General features: G+C 41.1%; 1 protein-coding gene across 1 annotated transcript in view; it reads right to left on the reverse strand.

The window, feature by feature from the left end:
- The window catches only part of SCD5 (stearoyl-CoA desaturase 5), a 157,554-nt gene that overhangs the window by 34,515 nt on the left and 96,763 nt on the right, over nt 1-26,276 (reverse strand). The window contains exon 3 of the mRNA XM_022599352.2: nt 19,098-19,303. Coding sequence (XP_022455060.2) covers nt 19,098-19,303 — 206 coding nt within the window. The remainder of the gene's footprint in view (nt 1-19,097; nt 19,304-26,276) is intronic.

Here is a 26,276-nt window from a genome sequence, read left to right on the forward strand (position 1 = left end):
TGTTGCAGAGCACTTTCAATATATGCACTGGTGGCTTCAGATGCCTCTTGTTTAAGGAGCTTCTTCTTTGTTACTCTCTTTCTAGCTTAATATTACTCTCCAAATAAATATGGAAAGTAGCTGGAGTAATAGCTAGAGAATCGTGCATGAAGCAAAACAGCACTAAAATGACTATTATTATCTATGTCATAATATATCCCAGCTCAGACCATTGAGGAGAGTAAGAACAAGACATATGTAACATGCCTCATGCATTAATTTGCCTGTCTAGACATCAGATTCATTTGTGACTGTACTACCTTCTTGTTCCATGAGAGGCAGGAGGGTTCTGGAAAGAAAAGTAGGCTTTGTCATCTCACTTTGTCAGATATCTCTCTTCAGCAACAAAAAAAGGAAGAGAGATGAAGAGATGGTATCTTTGTTATTTGGCCAATGGTAGATTTAGAGTTACGGGGAAAATAATTGTATGTCTCTCTTAAAGGGCAACTGGCCAAAAACAAATGAACACATGTATAGCCTCACTAGTAATCAAAGATTTGCAAATTCATTATGACAATGAGTATCAAAAGCTGAGAGTTTTACATATTTTCTGACTCAGTAATTCTGACTTTAGTCAAAGGAAAGTATAATAGCTATGGTCAAAGATTTATGCACTAAGTTGTTTATTCACAGCTTTGTTATAATAATTTTTAAAGAGGTGGAAATCCTTCATTGTTCATCAGAAATAATTATGATACATCTTCACAATGAGATACTAAGCAGGCATTAAAACTGGAAAGACTTCACAGTATTCTCTTAAGTGAAAACTGCAATTATAAAATAAGAGGCAGAGTTCTGCTTCTATTTAGGATGTAGAAAGTCCTAAGAGAATGTTGTTTCCATCCGAATGAGGAGAAAAAGCTGAGTATTTACAAAATAATTTTTCTTGAGCCCATCAGAGAGTGAGGTCACAAGGCAACCAGGTAAACTGAATTCCAAGGAGTGATAAGTCCATCCATGAGCTGCCTCACTTTTGGCAGAACACAAGCCAGAGAGGTGATCACCATATAAGTAGCTAAACATTTAACACATCCTTAAAGGCCAAGTGTGGGTTAGTGTGTCAATGTGGAATAGCTTAGAGCCTTAGACACAGAGAGTTTGCACCCACTCTCAAGCTCTTTTCTACAGACGTCCACTGGGTGTTCACAAAAAAGGTTAGAGGTAAAGTAACAGACTGGAGAGAGGCCCCATCCACTGCACAGACATGCAGGAGGTGACAGAGACATGCAGCTGCTGCTGGGAGACAAGCCAGCCTCGCCTTCTTCCCCAGAGCCTCCCTTTGAAAAGCAAAAATCTTAAGCAGCTGGGGAAGGGCAGAAAACCCTCTGGCCCCCAGGACCAGACAAAAGTCCATTGCTTCTGGGAGAAGAATAGAAGCAAAACCTGCTTGTCTCTGAGGGAGGAGTAGGAAACTCTCTGACCCCAGACAGAAGCAAAGACTCATTGCTGATGAGGGAAAGGTGGAAGCAAAAAACTTCTGCCCAGGATCCTGCACTGCTCCAAAGCAAGTCTCCTACTGCGGGGAGAGGCAGGAATGCTCAGAAAGCCTTAACCCCAAGGTTCAGGCACTCAGGGCTTGCCTAAGACTGATACAAGGCCAGAAAAACAAAGAAACCCCATACCCCTACCACAAGCCATGCCCAGAGAAACAAACAACAGAAGTGCTCTCCCCCCTCCCCCACACCTTGGGGACAGAGTGCAGACAGAGATCTACTATGTGTGCAGGTGTGCAGAGACAGCTGAAAGCTGAGGGTAAAGCATAAATGCTTAGAAAATTCCTCTGGCACCGCAGGCACTCCACACATGCAGTAACAGGTGCCATCCACTGAAGTCTGTGGTGCACTGAAGGTAATCATAGCAACAACAAAACCCAAACCCAGCTCACCATCTTATTCACGGACTCTACCTCCAACCTCTGCCACCCCACCACAAACACTGATAGCCTGAAGAAGAGAGTGAGAAAAAAAGGTCAAAAATAATTTGAAGAGATAACAACCAAGAATTTTCAAAAATTAATGAAAGATAACTCACAGTTTCAAGAAACCCAAAGAATCTCAAGAAGGATAGCACTGTCCCTGCTCCACTCCAAATGAAAAGAACCAAACCTCGAGGAGATTGGTTCAAGACAGTGGAGTAGAAGGACATGCTCTAACTCCCTCTTGAGAGAGCACCAGAATCACAACTAACTGCTGAACAATCATTGACAGGAAGACACTGGAACTCACCAAAGAAGATACCCCACATCCAAAGACAAAGGAGACACCACAATGAGACAGTAGGAGGGGCACAATCACAATAAAATCAAATCCCATAACTGCTAGGGGGGATGACTCACAAACTGGAGAACAATTATACCAAAGAAGTCCACCCACTGCAGTGAAGGTTCTGAGCCCCACATCAGGCTTCCCAACCTGGGGGTCCGGCAATGGGAGGAGGAAATCGTAGAGAATCAGACGTTGAAAGCTAGTGGGACTGAATTGCAGGACTTCAACAGGACTGGGGGAAACAGAGACTCTACTCATGGAGGGCAAACAGAAAGTAGTGTGCACATCAGGACCCGGGGGGAGGAGCAGTGACCCCAGCGGAGACTGAACCAGACCTACCTGCTAGTGTTGGAGGGTCTCCTGCAGAGGCAGGGGGTGGCTGTGGCTCACCGTGAGGACAAGGACACTGGCAGCAGAAGTTCTGGGAAGTACTTGGCATGAGTCCTCCCAGAGTCCACCATTAGCCCCACCAAAGAGCCGGGTAGGCTCCAGTGTTCAGTCGCCTCAGGCCAAACAACCAACAGGGAGGGAACCCAGCCCCACCCATCAGCAGACAAGAGGATTAAAGTTTTACTGAGATCTGCCCACCAGAGGAACAGCCAGCTCTACCCACCACCAGTCCCTACCTTCAGGAAACTTGCACAAACCTCTTAGATAGCCTCATCCACCAGAGGACAGACAGCAGAAGCAAGAAGAACTACAATCCTGCAGCCTGTGGAACAAAAACCACAGTAAGACAGACAAGATGAAAAGGCAGAGGACTATGTACCAGACGAAGGAACAAGATAAAACCCCAGAAAAACAACTAAATGAAGTGGAGATAGACAACCTTTCAGAAAAAGAATTCAGAATAATGATAGTGAAGATGATCTAGGACCTCGGAAAAAGAATGGAGGCAAAGATCAAGAAGATGCAAGAAATGTTTAACAAAGACCTAGAAGAATTAAAGAATAAACACCTAGAAGAATTAAGAACAAACAGAGATGAACAATACAATAACTGAAATGAAAAATACACTAGAAGGAATCAATAGTAGAATAACTGAGGCAGAAGAACAGATAAGTGACCTGGAGGACAGGATGGTGGAATTCACTGCTGCAGAACAGAATAAAGAAAAAAGAATGAAAAGAAATGAAGACAGTGGAAGAGACCTCTGGGACAATATTAAATGCAGCAACATTCACATTATAGGGGTCCCAGAAGAAGAGAGAGAGAAAGGACCCGAGAAAATATTTGAAGAGATTATAGTCAAAAACTTCCCTAACATGGGAAAGGAAATAGCTACCCAAGTCCAGGAAGTGCAGAGAGTCCCAGGCAGGATAAACCAAAGGAGAAACACGCTGAGAAACATAGTAATCAAATAGGCAAAATTTAAAGACAAAGAAAAATTATTGAAAGCAGCAAGGGAAAAACGACAAATAACATACAGGGGAACTCCCATAAGGTTAACAGCTGATTTCTCAGAAGAAACTCTACAAGCCAGAAGGGAGAGGCATGACATATTTAAAGTAATGAAAGGGAAGAACCTACAACCAAGATTACTCTACCCGGCAAGGATCTCATTCAGATTTGATGGAGAAATCAAAAGCTTTACAGACAAGCAAAAGCTAAGAGAATTCAGCACCACCAAACCAGCGCTACAACAAATGCTAAAGGAACTTCTCTAAGTGGGAAACACAAGAGAAGAAAAAGACCTACAAAAACAAACGCAAAACAATTGAGAAAATGGTAATAGGAACATACATATCGATAATTACCTTAAATGTGAATGGATTAAATGTTCCAACCAAAAGACACAGGCTTGATAAATGGATACAAAAACAAGACCCATATATATGCTGTCTACAGGAGACCCACTACAGATCTAGGGACACATACAGACTGAAAGTGAGGGGATGGAAAAAGATATTCCATGCAAATGGAAATCAAAAGAAAGCTGGAATAGCAATACTTAGATAAAATTTTATCAGATAAAATAGACTTTAAAATAAAGAATGTTACAAGAGACAAAGAAGGACCCTACATAATGATCAAAGGATCCATCCAGGAAGAAGATATAGCAGTTATAAATATATATGCACCCATCACAGGAGTGCCTTGATACATAAGGCAACTGCTAACAGCTATAGAAGAGGAAATCAACAGTAACACAGTAACAGTGGGGGACTTTAACACCTCACTTACACCAATGGAAGGATCATCCAAACAGAAAATTTATAAGGAAACACAAGCTTTAAATGACACAATGCACCAGAAAGATTCAATTGATACTTATAGGACATTCCATTCAAAGACAGCAGATTACACTTTCTTCTCCAGTGTGCACGGAACATTCTCCAGGATATATCACATCCTGGGTCACAAATCAAGCCTCAGTAAATTTAAGAAAGTTGAAATCATATCAAGCATCTTTTCTGACCACAACACTCTGAGATTAGAAATCAATTACAGGGAAAAAAACGTAAAAAACACAAACACATGGAGGCTAAACAATACGTTACTAAATAATCAAGAGATCACTGAAGAAATCAAAGAGGAAATCAAAAAATACCTAGAGACAAATGACAATGAAAACACAATGATCCAAAACCTATGGGATGCAGCAAAAGCAGTTCTAAGAGGGAAGTCTATAGCAATACAATCCTACTTCAAGAAACAACAAACATCTCAAATAAACAATCTAAACTTACACCTAAAGGAACAAGGGAAAGAAGAACAAACAAAACCCAAAGTTAGCAGAAGGAAAGAAATCATCAATATCAGAGCAGAAATAAATGAAATAGAAACAAAGAAAATAATAGCAAAGGTCAATAACACTAAAAGCTGGTTCTTTGAGAAGATAAACAAAATTGATAAACCATTAGCCAGACTCATCAGGAAAAAGAGGGAGAGGACTCAAATCAATAAAATTAGAAATGAAAAAGGAGAAGTTACAACAGACACCGCAGAAATACAAAGCATCCCAAGAGACTACTACAAGCAACTCTACGCCAGTAAAATGGAAAACCTGGAAGAAATGGACACATTCTTAGAAAGGTATAACCTTCCAAGAGTGAACCAGGAAGAAATAGAAAATATAAACAGACCAATCACAAGCATTGAAATTGAGACTGTGATTAAAAGTCTTCCAACAAACAAAAGGCCAGGACCAGATGGCTTCACAGGGGAATTCTATCAAACATTTAGAGACGAGCTAACACTCATCCTTCTCAAACTCTTCCAAAAAATTTCAGAGGAAGGAACACTCCCATACTCATTTTATGAGGCCACCATCAACCTGATACCAAAACCAGACAAAGGTACTCCAAAAAAAGAAAATTACAGACCAATATCACTGATGAATATAGATGCAAAATCCTCAGCAATACTGGCAAACAGAATCCAGCAACACATAAAAAGGATCATACACCATGATCAAGTGGGATTTATCCCAGGGATCCAAGGATTCTTCAATATATGCAAATCAATCAATGTGATACACCATATTAACAAACTGAAGAATACAGACCATATGATCATCTCAATAGATGCAGAAAAACGTTTTGACAAAATTCAACGCTCATTTATGGTAAAAACCCTACAGGAAGTGGGCATAGAGGGAACCTACGTCAACATAATAAAGGCCATATACGACAAACCAACAGCAAATATCATTCTCAATGGTGAAAAACTGAAAGCATTTACTCTAAGATCAGGAACAAGACAAGGATGTCGACTCTTGACACTATTATTCAACATAGTTTTGGAAGTCCTAGCCATGGCAATCAGAGAAGAAAAAGAAACAAAAGAATACAAATTGGAAAAGAAGAAGTAAAACTGTCACTGTTTGCAGACGTCATGATACTATACATAGAGACTCCTAAAGATGCCACCAGAAAACTACTAGAGCTAATCAATGAATTTGGTAAAGTTGCAGGATACAAAATTAATGCACAGAAATCTCTGGCATTCCTAAACACTAATGATGAAAAATCTGAAAGAGAAATTAAGGAAACACTCCCATTTACCACTGCAACAAAAAGAACAAAATACCTAGGAATAAACCTACCTAGGGAGACAAAAGACCTGTATGCAGAAAACTATAAGACACTGATGAAAGAAATTAAACATGATATCAACAGATGGAGAGATATACCATGTTCTTGGATTGGAAGAATCAACATTGTGAAAATGACTATACTACCTAAAGCAATCTACAGATTCAATGCAATCCCTATCAAATTACCAATGGCATTTTTGCAGAACTAGGACAAAAATCTTAAAATTTGTATGGAGACACAAAACACCCCGAATAGCCAAAGAGTCTTAAGGGGAAAATACAGAGCTGGAGGAATCAGACTCCCTAACTTCAGACTATACTACAAAGCTACAGTAATCAAGACAATATGGTACTGGCACAAAAACAGAAATATAGATCAATGGAACAGGATACAAAGCCCAGAGATAAACCCACGCACCTGTGGTCAACTAATCTATGACAAAGGAGGCAAAGATATACAGTGGAGAAAAGACAGTCTCTTCAATAAGTGGTGCCTGGAAAACTGGACAGCTACACGTAAAGGAATGAAATTAGAACACTCCCTAGCACCATACACAAAAATAAATTCAAAATGGATTAGAGACCTAAATGTAAAACCGGACACTATAAAATTCTTAGAGGAAAACATAGGAAGAACACTCTTTGACATAAATCACAGCAAGATCTTTTTTGATCCACCTCCTACAGTAATGGAAATAAAAACAAAAATAAACAAATGGGACCTAATGAAACTTCAAAGCTTTTGCCCAGCAAAGGAAACCATAAACAAGACAAAAAGACAACCCTCAGAATGGGAGAAAATATTTGCAAATGAATCAACGGACAAAGGATCAATCTCCAAAATATATAAACAGCTCATGCAGCGCAATATTAAAAAAGTAAACAACCCAATCCAAAAATGGGCAGAAGACATAAATAGACATTTCTCCAAAGAAGACATACAGATGGACAAGAAGCACATGAAAAGCTGCTTGACATCACTAATTATTAGAGAAATGCAAATCAAAACTACAGTGAGGTATCACCTCACAGTAGTTAGAATGGGCATCATCAGAAAATCCACAAACAATAAATGCTGGAGAGGGTGTGCAGAAAAGGGAACCCTCTTGCACTGTTGGTGGGAATATAAATTGATACAGCCACTATGGAGACCGGTATGAGGGTTCCTTAAAAAGCTAAAAGTAGAATTACCATATGATCTAGCAATCCCACTACTGGGCATATACCTGGAGAAAACCATAACTCAAAAAGACACATGCACCCCAATGTTCATTGCAGCACTATTTACAATTGCCAGCACATGGAAGCAACCTAAATGCCCATCGACAGACGAATGGATAAAGAAGATGTGGTACATATATACAATGGAATATTACTCAGTTATAAAAAAGAACGAAATTGGGTCTTTTGTAGAGACTTGGGTGGGTCTAGAGACTGTCATACAGAGTGAAGTAAGTCAGAAAGAGAAAAACAAATATTGTATATTAACACACTTATATGGAACCTAGAAAAATGGTACCGATGAACCAGTTTTCAGGGCAGAAATAGAGACACAGATGTAGAGAGCAAACGTATGGACACCAGTGAGGGAAAGTGGCGGGGGTAGGTGGTGGTCGTGTGATGAGTGGGGGATTGGGATTGACATATATATGCTAATATGTATAAAATGGGTAAGTAATAAGAACCTGCTGTATAAAAAAATAAATAAAATAAAATTCAGAAAAAACACAACAACAACAAACAAACCTCAGAGTCAAAGTGCTGAAAACCAAAGATAAAGAAAAAATTCTTGAACGTAGTGAGAAGAAACAATACATGCAGAGGAATAATGCTAAGAATCCCAGCAGACTCCTCAGATCCTATGCAAGGCAAGATTGACATCTTATCATTCTGAAAGAAAAACCCGGCTAATCCAGAATTTTATGTCCAGTAAAAATACCTTTCAAAGATGAGGATAAAATAAAGACCTTTAGACAAACAAAAGTTGAGAATTTATTGCCAATAAACCTGTGCTACAAGAAATGGTAAAGGAAGTTCTTCAGGCAGGATGATATCAGATGGAAATTAGGATACGCACACACACACACACACACACACACACACACACACACTAAAGAGGCTGGAAAGGAAATAATTAAGGTAAATATTAAATATGTTTTTTCTTATTTTAATAGTATATAGAGTATGAATATATTTTTGTAGAAAGAAAACATAGCATGATTCATTTAAAAAAGTTTAGAAGGTTATACATCAAAAATTTAACTAATTTTCAAGAGCTCAGAGATTAGAGAAATTTTATAAGGTAATTTGTTAAAGAAATAATAACTAGAAAATGAATTTTCTGTTATGAAAAACTTTTTCCACTTTTTTTGCTCTATTATATGGTAAAGAAGAGACAAAGAAAAGGCAAAAGGAGTCTTTTTCTCTGATGCATAAGCCAATTGTAATAGATCTAACTTTTTAGAGAATAGATAAGGATTAAATAGAAGTTTCTTATAAGTGTTGTTGTCTACTGGCTGAAGCTTTGGGCCTGGAACATTATACATGACTTGAAGGACTGTTTATTCCGAGAAAATATTAAAACACTATTCTCTATGTGGTCTAGAAAGAGAGCCAGGAATTGATAATGTCTAAATATTAGTGAGACTGATATCTACTTGCACCAAAATGTCTTTCATTTTGTCAATCTAATCTTTCAAATGTCATTCGAATCTTGCTTTGACTTCTATGTAATTATTTAAAATTTACATGAAAACTAGCTAAGATTTCTTCTCAGTTTTGGTAGTAAAGTAATATTTTACTAGGGAAAGAATAATTTAGTGCAAACATATATTACTTTTTTTTTTGACTTGGTTAATCAAGGCCATGCGGAGCCAGAATCTTTAGAATTCAAGTCCAGAATCCAGGTACCATCATCTACATGACAGAGTTATTGAAAGGATCAGAGAGAACGTGTGTAAAGACATAATATAAGTACATAGTGGGCAGTTAATAAATGGCAGCTATTATTGGCTACTGAAGTGACTCGAAGATACATGAAGATGCCTTTATTGCCATCAACAATGACGCCAAGATAACACTTTACAAACAGCAGTTCAAGAATTCATTGACACCTATTGATTAATATGTCTAACATGCTCGTGTTTGAAGTGTTCAGATTCCAGACATTTGAGAAACTGTCTCCTCATCTTGCCAGGGGAATTTCTCACATAGAAATGGATGGTCAATGTGGGGAAAGAAAAATGATACTAATGAAGTTGATGTATTTTCTGTCTGTCTGTCTGTCTGTCTCTCTCTCTCTCACACACATACACACACACACACACACACACACACACACAGAGGCAACTTCTCCCAAAGTCCTATTAGGAAAAGTACCTCTTACAGAGGCAAACAAATGACATTTTGACTTGGAAATTTTTAAAAAGTCAAGATGAGTTCTTGAATTATGTGCCATACTGGTTTCTCCCTTGCCCAAGTTTTTAGCCACTAAAATAGGGAAATTCTGGTGTTGGTGCTGCCACCTCAATATTGAATCATCTCTGTCCTATATCCCAGAGTATCATTCAGCTGTTTGGTTACAGCAGTCTCCTTGAAAAGGCCAAATTTTAGCTTGGAATATTTTACCTCTTCCGTTGACTTTTAACAAAAGGGATCTAATTGAACACAGCTCACATCTATTCCGTTGATTTTTATCAAGTCCTTGGACCTCAGAAATTTAGAGCTTTAACTCCTGTCAACTACAGCTGGATGCAGAGAAAATTATTCAAAGAAAAAAATTATTTCATTCTCAAAATTTTTAGAGCCCATTTAGATAAGATGTGACAGTTTTAAGGTGAGGACAGAAGATTCCAGGGCTCAAGCTGTCAACCAAGGGTAGGCTATCCCTCACAAATAAAAGAGAAGATTCAAGGAGAAGGAATGTTTACATATACAATGAATGTATGAAAAGAATAAACCAGAGCAAGATGATGGAGTGAGGGAGAATACAAGAGGAAAAAGAACACTCATCTCCCCATCAAGAAAATGCCTAAGCAATAGGCTGAATGGCTTTTGTTCTCTCAAGAAGCTGAGGGAGAGGAAGACATGGAGAACATCAAGGCTTGGAGAATACTGTATGACAGATGAGGGAAAATGTCCTCGTGCAGAGAAGGGTACAGGGAGGAACAAAGCACTCTGGCAGGTAAAGAGACAAAGACAGCAGAGACAAGAGGCAAATCAACAAGAGGAAGTGAACCAAAAACAGCTTCATGGGACAGGGACTGAATAACAGGACAGATGGAACAGGGAGCAGGAAAGCCATCCAGGAGAGACAGAACCAGTCAGACTGGGGCAGATGCCTGGCGAGGCTTCCTCTCTCACATTCCCAAACCCAAATTGGGGCTCTAGAGAGAAAAAGAAAGCACCATCCAGAATCTGGTTCTCTTGTTCATTGTTCTATCCCCAGCACCTAGAGCCTGGTATGTAGTGGATGCTCAAAACACAGTTGTTGAATTAAAAGTGATACATGTAGGGCTTCCCTGGTGGCGCAGAGGTTGAGAGTCCGCCTGCCAATGCAGGGGACACAGGTTCGTGCCCCGGTCCGGGAAGATCCCACATGCCGCAAAGCGGCTGGACCCATGAGCCATGGCCGCTGAGCCTGCACGTCCGGAGCCTGTGCTGCACAGAGGGAGAGGCCACAACAGTGAGAGGCCCGTGTATCGCAAAAAAAAAAAAAAAAAAAGTGTTACATGCAGAAAAGGAAAGAAAGCTGGATGCCCTGAGAAACGCCATGCACCTCATGGCTTCCATTATTGAGGTGTGAGTGGGCAGAGAGGATGCCAAAGAGCTGGGCTCTACATACAGCATGGCTGAGTGATGCTCACCCTGAGGACAGTTTGGTTCAGCTGTTGAAGGACGATCAAGGACCCAAGCGAAACAGGAAGTGGTCAAACCAAGAGTAACTGATGAGCAAGGCAGTTGGCAGAGGGTGTTTGTGCTTGAAAGGCCCCACCTCCATGTCTGTCCCCAAATCTCCTCCACATGTTTAGATATTTGAACGTCTCATTATCCAGAACCTCTCCTTTGGGGGTTATTTCTATAGAGTTTTCCACAAGATACAATTACCCAACCAATGTGTTCAGCCATTCAAAGTCACTAAATTCTAGACAAGAATTGTTGTATTAACCTAGCAACAGTTAGGGTAGGGCCCCAAGGCAAATGAACTCAGAGTAGGGAGAGACTCCCCAAGACCCAACATGGAACCTGGATCAAAGAGCAATGGATTTGGTCAACAGAGATGGAGTCAAGTTGGTTGTAAGTCCCCACACGACTCATCCCGTCCCACTAGGGGATCCCCCAAGTGGGAGATGAAGCTGCGAGGGTAGGGAAGTGAAGATGAGTCAGTTGTAGGTTTGTCTGGATGCTCTATCCTGGCTATGTGATCGTCCCCAACAGAGAAATACACTTAGGGTTTACACAGACAGGACTGACACAAAGTCATAAGGAGGAAGGTATCACTGAGAGATTTGGTGCTTGCCCTTGAAAACGGAGAAAAAATAAAGACAAATGATAACAGATCAGGTGACAAATTGAAGTGAAATCGGTCTCAAAAATTCTAGCCATTCAAGTGCCTTTCTTCCTGAAATGACAAGATTTACACATTTTCCTCTCTTCCAAGGGCACCAAAACAAGTGCTTCACTCTTCTGTATCATTCCATCCATTTTCTCTTAGCTTATCCCATCACCATGGTGATGAGGCAAGGACTTTATTTTCCTGTGTCTGGACTACACCGGCATCCTTGTCAGTTACTTCAAAAATGCACGTGTCTGCATGTTACTTCTAACGGAATTTCTCATCTAAGATGGGAATCAATGGGATAAGAAAAGCATTAGGAGAAACAGCCTCTGGACTCTATCCATATTCTGCCATCTCAGAAAAATTATTTGAGATTCCAGTTTCTGCTCACTAAATAGAGACAGAAAGGCTACTCACTTGCTTAATAACAAAATGTTATAAGACTGAGTAACTTGTGACGGCCAATCATTTTGCTTAAGGCAGAACAATTAAATACTATGGCAGAGACTAACTGCTTACTCCATATCAACTCACCCTTTTTTCCACAGAAACAAAACCAGGATTTTATTCAGGGGTACAATACATCATCCAAGAGACTGCATTTCCCAATTTCCCTTGAGTGCAAATACAGTTAGGTGGATCAGCTGTGAGTGTCTTCTGGGAAAGCTCCTGATAGGAAACTGACTCAATTAAGCAGTGTTAACCCCACCCCAACCCCACCTTCCTTTTGCGTGGAGCTCTAGGGGTAACCTTGGACCTCAGAATGAAAGACTGAAAGTCACATGCTAAGGATGGTGGAGCAGAAAGATAAAAGAGGATAGCCTCATCCACCAGAGGGCAGACAGCAGAAGCAAGAAGAACTACAGTCCTGCAGCCTGTGGAACAAAAACCACATTCACAGAAAGACTGACAAGATGAAAAGGCAGAGGGCTATGTACCAGATAAAGGAACAAGATAAAACCCTAGAAAAACAACTAAATGAAGTGGAGATAAGCAACGTTCCAGAAAAAGAATTCAGAATAATGATAGTGAAGATGATCCAAGACCATGGAAAAAGAATGGAGGCAAAGATTGAGAAGATGCAAGAAATGTTTAACAAAGACCTAGAGGAAATACAGAAAAAACACATAGAAGAATTAAAGAACAAACAAACAGAGATGAACAATACGATAACTGAAATGAAAACTACACTAGAAGGAATCAATAGCAGAATAAATGAGGCAGAAGAATGGATAAGTGACCTGGAAGACAGAATGGTGGAATTGACTGCTGTGGAACAGAATAAAGAAAAAAGAAATGAAGACAGCCTAAGAGGCCTCTGGGACAACATTAAATGCAACAACATTTGCATTATAGGGGTCCCAGAAGGAGAAGAGAGAGAGAAAGGACCTGAGAAAATATTTGAAGAGATTATAGTTGAAAACCTCCCTAACATGGGAAAGAAAATAGCCACCCAAGTCCAGGAAGTGCAGAGACTCCCAGGCAGGATAAACCAAAGGAGAAACACGCTGAGACACATAGTAATCAAATAGGCAAAAATTAAATACAAAGAAAAGTAATTGAAAGCAGCAAGGGAAAAACGACAAATAACATACAAGGGAACTCCCATGAGGTTAACAGCTGATTTCTCAGCAGAAACTCTACAAGCCAGAAGGGAGTGGTATGATATAATTAAAGTGATGAAAGGGAAGAAACTACAACCAAGATTACTCTACCCGCAAGGATCTCATTCAGATTTGATGGAGAAATCAAAAGCTTTACAGACAAGCAAAAGCCAAGAGAATTCAGCACCACCAAACCAGCGCTACAACAAATGCTAAAGGAACTTCTCTAAGTGGGAAACACAAGAGAAGAAAAGCACCTACAAAAACAAACCCAAAACAATTAAGAAAATGGTCATAGGAACATACATATCGATAATTACCTTAAACGTGAATGGATTAAATGCTCCAACCAAAAGACACAGGCTTGCTGAATGGATACAAAAACAAGATCCATATATATGCTGTCTACAAGAGACCCACATCAGACCTAGGGACACATACAGACTGAAAGTGAGGAGATGGAAAAAGATATTCCATGCAAATGGAAATCAAAAGAAAGCTGGAATAGCAATACTCATATCAGATAAAATTGACTTTAAAATAATGTTACAAGAAACAAGGAAGGACCTTACATAATGATCAAGGGATCAATCCAAGAAGAAGATATAACAATTACAAATATATATGCACCCAACATATGAGCACCTAAATACATAAGGCAACTGCTAACAGCTATAAAAGGGGAAATCAACAGTAACACAATAATAGTGGGGGACTTTAACACCTCACTTACACCAATGGACAGATCATCCAAAATGAAAATAAATAAGGAAACAGAAGCTTTAAATGACACAAGAGACCAGATAGATTTAATTGATATTTATAGGACATTCCATCCAAAAACAGCAGATTGCACTTTCTTCTCAAGTGCGCACGGAACATTCTCCAGGATAGATCACACCTTGGGTCACAAGTCAAGTCTCAGTAAATTTAAGAAAATTGAAATCATATCAGGCATCTTTTCTGACCACAATGCTATGAGATTAGAAATGAATTACAGGGAAAAAAACGTAAAAAACACAAACATATGGAGGCTAAACAATACGTTACTAAATAACCAAGAGATCACTGAAAAAAATCAAAGAGGAAATCAAAAAATACCTAGAGACAAATGACAATGAAAACATGATGATCCAAAACCTATGGGATGCAGCAAAAGCAATTCTAAGAGGGAAGTTTATAGCTATACAAGCCTACCTCAAGAAGCAAGAAAGTAAACGAATCCGGTTCTCTACTGGCCCTGTGCTGCCATAACCTGGACCTCCATGATTCTTTTACATGTGAGAGAAACTAACTTCTATCTTGTTTAAGCCAAACACAATTCCCAACTGATAGACCCACTGTCAACCTTATAAGTAGGCCCTTCTAGGCTCACCCCCAACGTTTGCAGGGCCTAGGCCAAGAGCAGAGGTGGGAGCCCCTAGCTTGTAGCCCAATCCCTTCTCTTCCCAACCCAGCTCTGTCTGCTTTGTGTGGACATCCAAGCACATGCTTCTAAGCTCATCCCCAGGTCAACACTGCCCCTCGGCCACTCTTCGGGTCTATGGGGCACACACTTCCCTCTAGGAGGACAGAGCCTGGGAAAGGCTGCTGTAGGCTCTGAAAGTGAGCTCAGAGCCACTTGGGCAGGGAATTTTAGGATCCTAGGACCCTAAGGCACAGTCTAGAAGTGGGAGGAGGTTCCAGGCGGCATGCACCTTTGCCCTGTGATCTTTTCACCCTGCAGGGAGAAGCATGGCCCTTGAAGGCACAGGGGCCAGGGCAGGGACCCGAAATGCCACAGTCTAAATGTGATACCACTGGCTCCTCTCCCTCTCACCTCCTAATGCCTGCCTTTTCATCATTCACAACTTGACAATAGAGGGAAACCTGAAGTAGTCCAGTTAACTACTTGTAACAGCCTTGGTAAAGTTATCTTTTAGAGGAAAAGCCTGGAACTATAGCTTGAACTGTGCTGTTTCCCTGTTACCCTTAATGCTGCTATCTTCTCTCTTTTATGAGACTGTATAATGGAAAGCTGATCAAGCTTGGCTCTCAGGCAAGCTTGTCTTTGGTGAGCTGTCATTAGGATGGCCACGCACTGTGGATCAAGCAACTGCAATACTGGTGTTGGTGTTCTGACTGAAGGAGGAGTCTCCAGATCCTGGGTCCTTCTCATTTACACATCTGCCTGTTTGAGGAAACTCTCCAAGTGTTTACCTGGGTCTCTTTGTACAAACATTGCTCCCTAGGAGGGAGTGGAATCAGCAACAAACCCTGGCCACCAAAACTGGAACAGGGACTTTTGCCCTAGGAGGACTACAGAGAAACGGATCGGAATTGTGACCAGGAGAGGGACTCTCTAAGAGGTGCCACTGAAATGGCCCAGGACTGGGTCCCAAATGAGCTGGGCACGTTTCTCTGTTTTTCAGGAAGCCCCCCACTCAGCCTAGGATAGCAGGGACTGAAACCTGATATGACAGTGCCACTGCTGATAGGATCGACCACTCCAGCTCCCACCCCTATGTGCAAGGACTTATTCCTTAAGGAATTTATCTCCTCCACATGGTCTGACTGTCAGGACTGGTAACCTGGCTTCATGAACATGAAAAACACCCAAATGGCCACAGTATCGTTGTGTATCTTGGAAGCTCTCTTCCTTTAGTTCAGTAATTCTAAGCCTCATTTTGGATTACGGATCTCCACGTTCTCTAGGCTGGATAATTACCAAAGGACATGAGTGTCCACCCACACTGCAGAGAACTGTTGTAGCTCCTTTCAGACAACGAGGCATAATCCAAAGGACATTGAGCAAATAATCTGAGATGTAGGTACTTGCTATAGACTGATGTTTGTGTCCTCTCCAGATTTGCATGTTGAAACCTAATTCTCAATGCAGTGAGGGCCTTTGAGAGGTGATTAGGTCATGAGGGTGGAGCCCTCATGAATAGGATTAGCGCCCTTATGAAAGACAACCCAGAGAGTTCCCTTGCCCCTTCTGCCGTGTGAGGACAGAGCCAGAAGACGGCTATCTGAACTAGTTAGAGAGCTCTCACCAGACACTGAATCTGCTGGTGCCTTGATCTTGGGCTTCCCAGCCTCCAAAACTCTGAGAAATAAATGTTTGTTGTGTAAGCCACCTAGGCTATAGTATTTTTGTTATAGCAGCCCAAACAGACTGACAGAACTTCTATCCCCAACTTTCTATTTAAATTTCGTTTATTAGTTTTTTCATGGGAAAAATGGAAGGCATGGGTTAACTGATTTGTAAGGTCCCTCCTAGCTCCAAAGTTCAATGGTTCTATATAGTTCTATGAAATGAGAGACATGATAAATATCCTCCTCCCCATCTATTCTACCCTATTATAGCACTCTTCTCTCTAAAGCATAATTGTCTGTAAGTTAATTTGTGGGTTCCCTGCTAGACTGTAAATTCTGGGGGAACTGAGACCAATCTTTAAGGTTGTATCCTCAGCACCAATTTCTAGCAGGAGCTCAATGATATATAAGAGATGATAATATGAGTGAGTGGTTTCTGATAGCTACAATCTCCTTTGGTTACTGGACTGGAGATGAAAGATGTTCTCAGATAACTATTCAAGGAACATGCCGAAATAGCCTTTGTTCTTCTGCCTGCATTTAGTAATAGTCTTTGGATGTAGGTACCATGAGTATACACCTAATGAATCAGATTACCATATTTTTTAAAGGGAAAAGATGCAAAAAAAACCTCCATTTTTTTTGGTAAGAGAAACCCAGACTATTATTCTCAGCTTTGTTCTCAGGAATAAAACAGAAGATCCTCTGCCTCTTCATCTGAGATCTTCAAATTAATCTAAGGTCTGATTGTCCCAAAGCATTACTAATTGTATAGCAACATCATTTATATCACAAAATTGGAAATGACATATGTATCCCATCACAGAGTGATGGCTAAATAAACTATGACACTCAAATGGTGAGCCCATGCAGCCTTTGATAATGGTGCTTACAAGATAATCTGAAGTTAAAAGTCAAGACATAAAATTACATGAGCAGTATGACTGCCATCATGTAAAATATGTCAAATATACACATAAAATATAGAAGGAGATACTACAGAATCTGAACCGTGGCTGTGTTTGTGTGTTAGCACTGCGCATGAGTTTCTTTCTACTTTTCTGAATTTTGCAGATTTTCCTCTTTTACTCTCATGGTGAAAAATCAAAATCAACAAATCATTTAATTGTAAATTGAAAACATCTGCTATAAAATTTTGGCTATTGATACTGGTTGCGTCCACCTGAAAGAGCTGTATGGAGGAGCACAGAGAAGACCCTATGGTGAAGCCAACAGAAGCAGGGGGTGGAAAGACAGGGAATCCTCTGGAGTTGCCACTGCCTGTGGAATAAGAGACATCATGGATCTAAGCTCTTACTATATAAATGCCAGACATTTCTCATACATTTTTTTTCATTATGTCCTCATAAAAGCTATAAGAGATAGGTACTACTGTTATTCCCATCTTAGAGCTGAAACTGAGCCTTAGAGCGAGTGTGAGCCTTCGCAACCTGTCCCACCATCCACTGAGGGGAAAATGAGCACATTTCTCAGCCATACTTCCTCTCGTGCAAGGATCTCTTGTGTCAAAGGCACAGCCTCCATTTCCATTATTGGGAGATTCTGTTTGGAATGAGTCCTCAAATGACTCATGCCTGTCAGTGGAGGTGGTGTCCAGTGACCACTTGTCCACCATATTATCTCAAGGCTCTCACCAGAGTGTGATCCCAAAATTGTCCCTCTTTGCACATAAATCCATTGCTTTGGGGCAACGAGCCCATTTATAAATGCTCTCATTGTGGCCAACTTTACAGATCCAGCCCAACATGGATAGAGCCCAGGCCAGCTCCCTAGTTAAAACGTGAACCATGGTTGCCCTCCACTTGCCAGCATGATAACAGGCAAGCTTTCACCATGTGCTTGTTGAACATAGATCCACCCTGCAGATGCTGACGGACTGAATATGCTCAGCTGACACCATTAGTGCACACAAGCATTTTGAGGCTCTTTGTTACATGGTCACGTTTTCCCTGCACAGAAACCTACTGGTGTTACCATTTCCAAGGGTGGGGGGAGAGGAGGCCCCACTACAAGAGAATTCAGGGAGAACAGAGCAGGGGACCTGGCGGGAGTCCAGTCCTGTTGAAGTCAAGTGTGTCACTAAAATAAGCAAGTCCTCTCTTTCCTCCTCGCTACCCCAGGGAAACATGAATGAGCAAGCGAGGACAACTACAGAAACATTCCATGAAATCAGTAGTTCAGGTGGGTCTGAAGGAAATGACAAGTGGGCTTAAAGGAAATCCATTTCAAAATCAAGTTCAAATTCAAAACAAATGTGTGAACAGGGGAAAACGTAATGATCAAAAAGGAATGAATTTAAAAATATACATATATATAATAAAAAATATTAAAATAAATAAAAAGGAATGAATAAACAGACGGCAATCCTAACAAGAAGACCCAATCGTCAGGGTAAGTGCTATGCGGAGAACTGCTTGGGGATATTACTGCACCCCATTGTGCCCTGTCTCCAGGTCCTGTCGCTCAGGGACAATCGATGGTGTCCGTTCACTTACTTTCTCTGGAACCGGACCACAGGATCAGCCAGCAGGTCGGTGACGTCAAGCTTCCTCCCCTTCTCGATAACATCCCGATGCTTGCGGACAAACAGCCACCCGATATGGGAGAAGAAGAAGCCCCGGCGGGCGTTGTGGGGATCAGCGTCCGTCTCCGAGTACTTGTGGTGGACTCGGTGGTCCCTGGACCACTCGAAGATGTCGTTCTGCAGAGAGAATGCAGACCTGAGTGAAGGGCTAAAACACCCTGGCACCTTCCCCAAAGCTCCTCAGCCTCCCCTCCTCCCGCCCCACCCCCTCCCCTCCTCACTGATTTATACTTGCTCCCACCCTCAACCGCAATCTCTCAACCTCAAGTTCAATCGCTGGGGGTTGGTCTGGGGTGGTTTTCATCCAAACAAGAGTATATCCTCACTTAGTGAGGATCTTAGCTTGTCTTTGGAATGTGCCCACTGCAGGAGGTTCAGCCTTGTTGAGTGAACTAGTGGGGAAACCTGAAGAAAGTTCTGGTTACCGAAGTCTCCTGGGAGATCGTTCATGTCAAGAAGAGAGACATCTGCCCTCAAGTTTTGGTGGTCAGAGGAGAGGTGTAACCTTGAGTATGGAAGGGGGTTAGTTCTTGGTCTGGCTCTCTCTGCCCTCCCTCCCCCGCTTTGATGGAGTTCATGTCCAACACACAGCAAAGAGGAAGTCAGTAAGTAAAAACGCGAAGAGGTACTTCACCAAATTTCTGCAAAATACCGAGGCACAAATAATATTGTTTGAGGACTGCTCTAACAGTGTGTCACAGAACGGAGGGGAGGGGACTTAGGCTCCTTGTGGAATCTGGTGTACTTGGCCAAATCTACAACGTGGAGAAGCAGCAATGCCTGAGGGGCAGGCGGCACTCACTGGAATCCCAAGAGAGACTCTGGTGCCCAAGGAAGGAGAAGCATCAGAGTCCAGCAGACTCTGCCAAACCCACAGACAGGGTGGGGCTCAGGCACACATGGGGGACCAGCCTGTTGACCCTCTGGTGACGGGAGAGAGTGACAGGAGCTGGAGGACCTGCGTGAGCTATCAGGGCAGCATTTCAGCTGACACTGTTAATGAAATCTTAGCTATAGCCATGGGCCAATGAGACCTATAAACTTTCGATGTATACTCAGATTTGGTTTTATCTGATAATGCTTTCAAAGCTTTGAGATGACAAATTAGGTTGGGAAGTAGTGCTTTTGGTAGGAAAATTACAGTTGACCCTTGGACAGCACAGGTTTGAACTGTGCAGGTCCACTTACACACGGATATTTCTCAATAGTACTTCACGGTCTGCGGTTGGTTGAATCTGAGAATGTAAAGGAACTGCAGATAGGAAAGGCCAATGATAAACTATAGATGGATTAACCCCCAAGTTGTTCAAGGGCCAACTATAATCTGAAAATAAAAATAAATATACATAGTGTATAAGCTCTTTTTTTTAAAAAAAAAGGTAATAATGTTTTATACCATACTATTCAGTACTTAGTCATGCTTTCATTAGGAATCTGCCATTTCACAGATATTGGCTTCTTCATGCTGATGAGAAGAGAGAGAACTGTTTTATCCTCAAAGTTTTAACAGTTCTTTTAACCAAAAAATATTTCACGGAGTTTTTTGTCTCTCTGGCTCAACCAGTGCTGCTGGAAGGCAACTCAACCTTGTTCATTTTATAGCACCATTGAAAACTTTTAAAATTTGCTTAACCCTTGGGTAATGGGACAGAAAGAGGGAAGGTAGAAAGACCTTAAGAAGTATATGCTCAGCTTTGAATATAAAGAGGGAAAAATGTGCTTAGCAATCTGTGTAAGGTAAAAATTGTAGCCTGGCTTACTGCGATAAGAAAGAGGTCTTTAAATTTTACCAGTGTGTTGAAACACAGTGGTTGGAAAGAGTGAAAGCATTTATTATTTATAATCACAGAATCTGGAGTCTGGAAGGAATTTCAAATGTCAAGACCACTGCAGCCCAAGGAATAATTTATTACTTTTGCATCCAGTTTATTGCTTTTATTGCAAACCCAACTAAACATAGGAAGGAGGGGGAACACTCTGTCCCTAGTCCACAGATGGCAAAATTAAGGTTTAGAAGACATGTATTCAAGTTCATCTAGTAAGTCAAACCAATAACGGAACAAAGATGGTGCTCCTTCGGTTCTTAGTTCACACTCGTTTCCACAAGATATTTCCCTTATTCTTCAAGTTTAGGGGAGGGAGAGTCTTTTAAAGAGAAAACTCTAAGTGGAGAGTTCCAAAGGGCTAGAAACATTATTCTCATAAAATTAAGCATGATAGAGCAACAAAAGAATGATGATGAAGACAAGATGGAACAGAGATATTTCTTTATTTTAATCCCCCTTACCTGAATGCCTTCCAGACAGAAGCTACTTTGACTGAAGCAGTGGAATGAAGCAAGGATTTGGGCCACATTCCAAATAATCGAGCATACAATCGAGCCAAAAATACTTTAAGATGTACTTTAAAAAATCTTTTTTTTTTTTTAAACTCTAAAGCTGAGTCCAGCGAAAAAGTGACTCAGAGAACAAGATGTAAGACAACAATAGGGCCGAAAGGAAGTAAGATTCACATGGTCGTCTCTGGGCCCTCTTCTTCCTACTTATCTGCATTTTGCTTCTACCCTGAGGCGATTGGGTGTGGAAGCCAAGCTGGGAAGAGCATCTGTGTTTGATGAAAAGGTGTGTGTACGAGGGTGTATTTAGTACAGTCAATGTGTGAGGAAGGGAAAGCTGAGGGCCGACAAGAGATGGTGACCTTCCATCAACGAACTGACTTGTCAAGTGTGCGTATTCCGCCTGTCCGTGCCCTGCGTGCGCATTTTAACAGGGGCATGATGCTGGACTCAGCAGCAACCTGAAGCCTAAGTACGTACACTTTCTAACAAATCAATTAACGAATGATGCAACTTGCAACTTCGAGTTTGTACTCAATGGTTGGTTCTGGTAGATCACGCTCTTAATACCCCATTGCCTTCAATAGTGGACACTCGCCCTGTGTTTATTGATCACTCCTGAGAAAGAATTGTTGTGGTGAAGGGAGCTACATTAGCTCTAAGAGCGCTAGCTGTAACTGAGGCACAGGCAGGGGTGGGGTCGGGGGAACAGGAGAGGAAGAGGAAGACAGCCAATCAGGAGTATACCCCTCAGTGGCAGGTTTCATTACTCAAGAAGCCATACCACATCCTACTTTGTGCTGTCCAAGAGAAATACAATTGTGAGCCACATATGTGATTTAAATGTTCCTAGTAGCTACACTAAAAAAGTGAAAATAAACAAGTAAAAAATCAATTTTAATCATATATTTTTCCTTAACATACTACATCCAAAATATCACTCAATATATTATTAGCATAAAATCATTAATGATATATTTTATATGATATTTTTCTGTACCCATATTTCAAAACTGGGCTTGTATTTTACAATTCCAGCACACCTCAACTTGGACCAACCACATGTCAAGTACTCAGTAGCCACATGTGGCTGGTGGCTACCATATTGGACAGGGCTAACCCATGGTTTGGATACTTTTCTATATGTGTTATACTTTTAAAGATTTTTAAAAATTCAATGTTGAGTATGGGTGGGAGGGAGAAATTGGCACAAACCATGTGAAGGGCAAATGTGCTACATGTGTTAAAAGCGCTAAAATTGTGCAATTCGTTTTCTGGAGTTTATCTTAAGGAAATAATCATAGCTGTGTGCAAATATTTAATCACAAGGATGGTCATTGAAGTGAAAACTTGGAAAAACCCTGAATTTCCACATAACAGGATTTGACTTTGTACCTTGTGATACATTAGTTAATTGAACTCTGTGTGTGTGTGTGTGTGTGTGTGAAATATTAAGAAAAAGTCTTAGGGTTACCTTAGGGGAGGTAAGACTGGGAGGCAGGAGAAATACTTTTACGTTTTATTCTATACTCAGAAATTTTTAACAAGAGCATCTGTTGGTTTTGTATTTAAAAACTCACAAAAAGGGATATTGTAGTATTGACATGGAGAGATAAGGTAGAAGGTAGTTAAGTGAAAGACAGTTTTCAAAATAAAAGATGCAGTGATGAATGCATTCTTAATAAAAATACGTATTTAAGCACAGAAAAATTTTAAAGTATAAGTCAACATGTTTACAGTTGTTCTCCGTAGGGAGTGGGGCAGTGGGTGATTTTTAATTTTTTCTTTCAGTTTGTCTGTATTTTCTACATTGTTATAATGATCAAGTTTTTCTTTTGTAATATGAGGGAAACATTATTTTTAAATTTCTATACTCCAGAATCAAAATAACCCAGCTTCTGCCATCAGCCCCAGGTTAGGAAAAACTATGAAGCCGTAATATTCATCTAGTAATCCAGTCAGTGATATATCTTTTTTCTTTTCTCTTACCTTTTCTGCCTTCTTTTTTTTTTTAATTGGAGTATAATTGCTTTACAATGTTGTGTTGGTTTCTGCTGTACAATGAAGTGAATCAGCTGTATGTATACATATATCCCCTCCCTCTTGGGCCTCCCTCTCATCCCCCACCCCATCCCGCCCATCTAGGTCATCACAGAGCACCAAGCTGAGCTCCCTGGGCTATACCACAGGTTCCCACTAGCTATCTGTTTTACACATGATAGTGTATTTATGTCACCCTTCTCCTATCTTCGTTCTTATTAGCACTAACCAACCAATCACACCGCAACCAGGGTGACAGTGCCCTCACTTAAACCCATCCTTTGTGTTGTACCTCTATTACTTCCCTCTCCATCATAGATAATATCCCTAAATGGGATCCCTGCTGAGACTGTAGAAATTGAAATTGATCATGTGGGGATTTTTCTCCATAAGCACAGCCTTTGTGTATTCTCTGGGACTTGAGCAAAGGTAATCAATCTCAAAAGCTCCACTGAAGCAGATTTTGAAGCAACCCACTCTGTCAAAACTACTCTTCCCCAACTTCCTTTTATGTTCAGAATAAATTCTTGAATCAAGTCCTTTAAATGGCAGTAGGGGAAACTGTCTTTTAAGGCCCACGTAATTTGCTCTGGGTAGCAAGATGAAGGCCAAGTTAAACAGCATTTAGCTTGTCCCAGTCAACAGATCTGAAAGCAGAACCAGTGACTGGCTTTCCCCTAGCACAGCTGCAAACAGTTGCTTGCTTCTGACCAGACACCAGTGTGGTTGTTCTGTCCCCTAATTCAATTGTGTGGCTGCTTAAAATTCCAAAAGGGAAAGTTTACCAGGTGGCTTCAAATCATAGCCAAAGGGAATTCCACTTGTATTCATAATACATCTTTGTTTTCAGTCAGTAGCGAAAAAGAAACTAGGACCAACGTGTTAGCTTCAATAGGCAAGTTTTAGAGTAGAACGTGTGTATATGCGTGTGTGTGTGCATGTTTGTGTGTCTTATGAGTAATGATGTCCTGTCTGAGAAAAAGGGTCGTTTTATCAAGGGGGTCAAAGAGGGAAAGATGCTGTGGCCTCCACTCTTTAGGGACCCTAAGGCTCATTTGAAATAGACTTTATCTCAGTCTCTGGGGTCTGAATTTAATCTCCCCCAGTTCAGGTGCCAACACTGTACTATTCAAACAGTGAAGAACATTCGGTGCTTTCCCCACTGTTGATACTGGGTCAGTATTGATTTCCCTCCAGATAATACTGGCAATCTGTAAGAAGAGCCCAGAAAGTCCCCAAGAAAAGCCTGGCAGCAGTCTTCACCACCTGGCAAATTGCAGTTTCGAGAGAACAAGTCCCCACTTGCTGCCTAGTCCTCCTGTGCCACTCAGCCTGGGGAGGTTTTAGGAGCCAGGCAAATGTTCAGAAGCCAACTTTAACAGTTTAAAAAAGTGTTTGTTGACAAAACTTAAAGATTGCAAAGTAAAAAAAAAAAAAAAGATTGCAAAATAAGAAAGGGGGTCTCATATTTTCTTTTGTTACTCCAGTATTTATCTCTTACAACGAGAATGTATTTGAGTAAGACATATTTTTACTTTATATTTTTAATTAATTATATTTTTGGCTGCGTTGGCTCTTCGTTGCTGCACGTGGGCTTTCTCTAGTTGTGGCGAGCGGGGGCCACTCTTGAGGTGTGAGGGCTTCTCACTGCAGTGGCTTCTCTTGTTGAGGAGCATGGGCTCTAACAGTGCAGGCTCCAGTAGTTGTGGCACACGGGCTCAGTAGTTATGGCACACAGGCTTTTGTTGCCTTTGTTGCTCCAACGGAATAGTCTTCTAAAGCCTCCTGCCTCTAGTCCTTTCCCCTCCACAATACATTTGGTACACTGCAATCATACTCCCCATATTCATATGCCCCCCAAACCTATCATTCTCTTGCTTCTGATTTGACAACCTCTCTGTATTACTTTTCTCATCAAGCCTAAACATTTCTTCTTCTTAACAATCAAATAGCTTCAAATGGCATTAATATTCTTATCTTTCCCACTTTATTTATTCTTTAATTTGACAAATATGTACTGAATGTTGGTGTGTGCTAGAAGATAAAGAAGGAACAAGACAACAAGGCTATGTCCTCAAACAGTTTATGTTCTATGGAGGGGACAGACATAGATAAAATCAGGTGCTATGCAGCAAATAAGTATGGGGAGATACAAGGGCGACATTGAGGTAGGCAAGGACTTTCTGATCAGGTAATCTTAGGCTGTGGGAGTTGGGTGGGAGTGAGAGAGGGAGAAGGGAATTGTCTCAGGGACAGGGAAGGATGTGGCACAGTCCAGGGGCTAAGAGAAGACCAGCATGTCTGTGCATGGAGGGCAAGAGTGGTGCAAGATGAGGTCTGGGAGGTTTTGTGGTGAAATAAAGATATACCTGGTCTTTGTCCCCAGTGGTTCCTGGTACAGAGATTCAAAAACTGTTGGAATTTCCTGAGTGACATCATTATGCTAATGAGATGACTCAGTAGGGAGTCCTGGATAGCTTCAGGATCGGGGCTGGTCACCAGAAAGACCAAGTATGTGATTAGAGGGTCGGCCCTTTGGTAGGGGAAGGGGACTGGAGATTGAGCTCAGTCACATGGCCAGTGATTTAATCAATCACGCCTTTCTAATAAAACTCTAGTAAAAGCTCTGGACACAGGCTCAGAGGAGCTCCCTGGCTGATGAACCTACTGATGTGCAGGGAAGGCGAGGTGAGCTGACTCCACAGAGAGAGGCGA

Source organism: Delphinapterus leucas, chromosome 5, assembly GCF_059928025.1.
Source record: "Delphinapterus leucas isolate spDelLeu-1000000601 "Yukka" chromosome 5, BTC_Dleu_Yukka2, whole genome shotgun sequence".
NCBI classification, from domain to species: domain Eukaryota; kingdom Metazoa; phylum Chordata; class Mammalia; order Artiodactyla; family Monodontidae; genus Delphinapterus; species Delphinapterus leucas.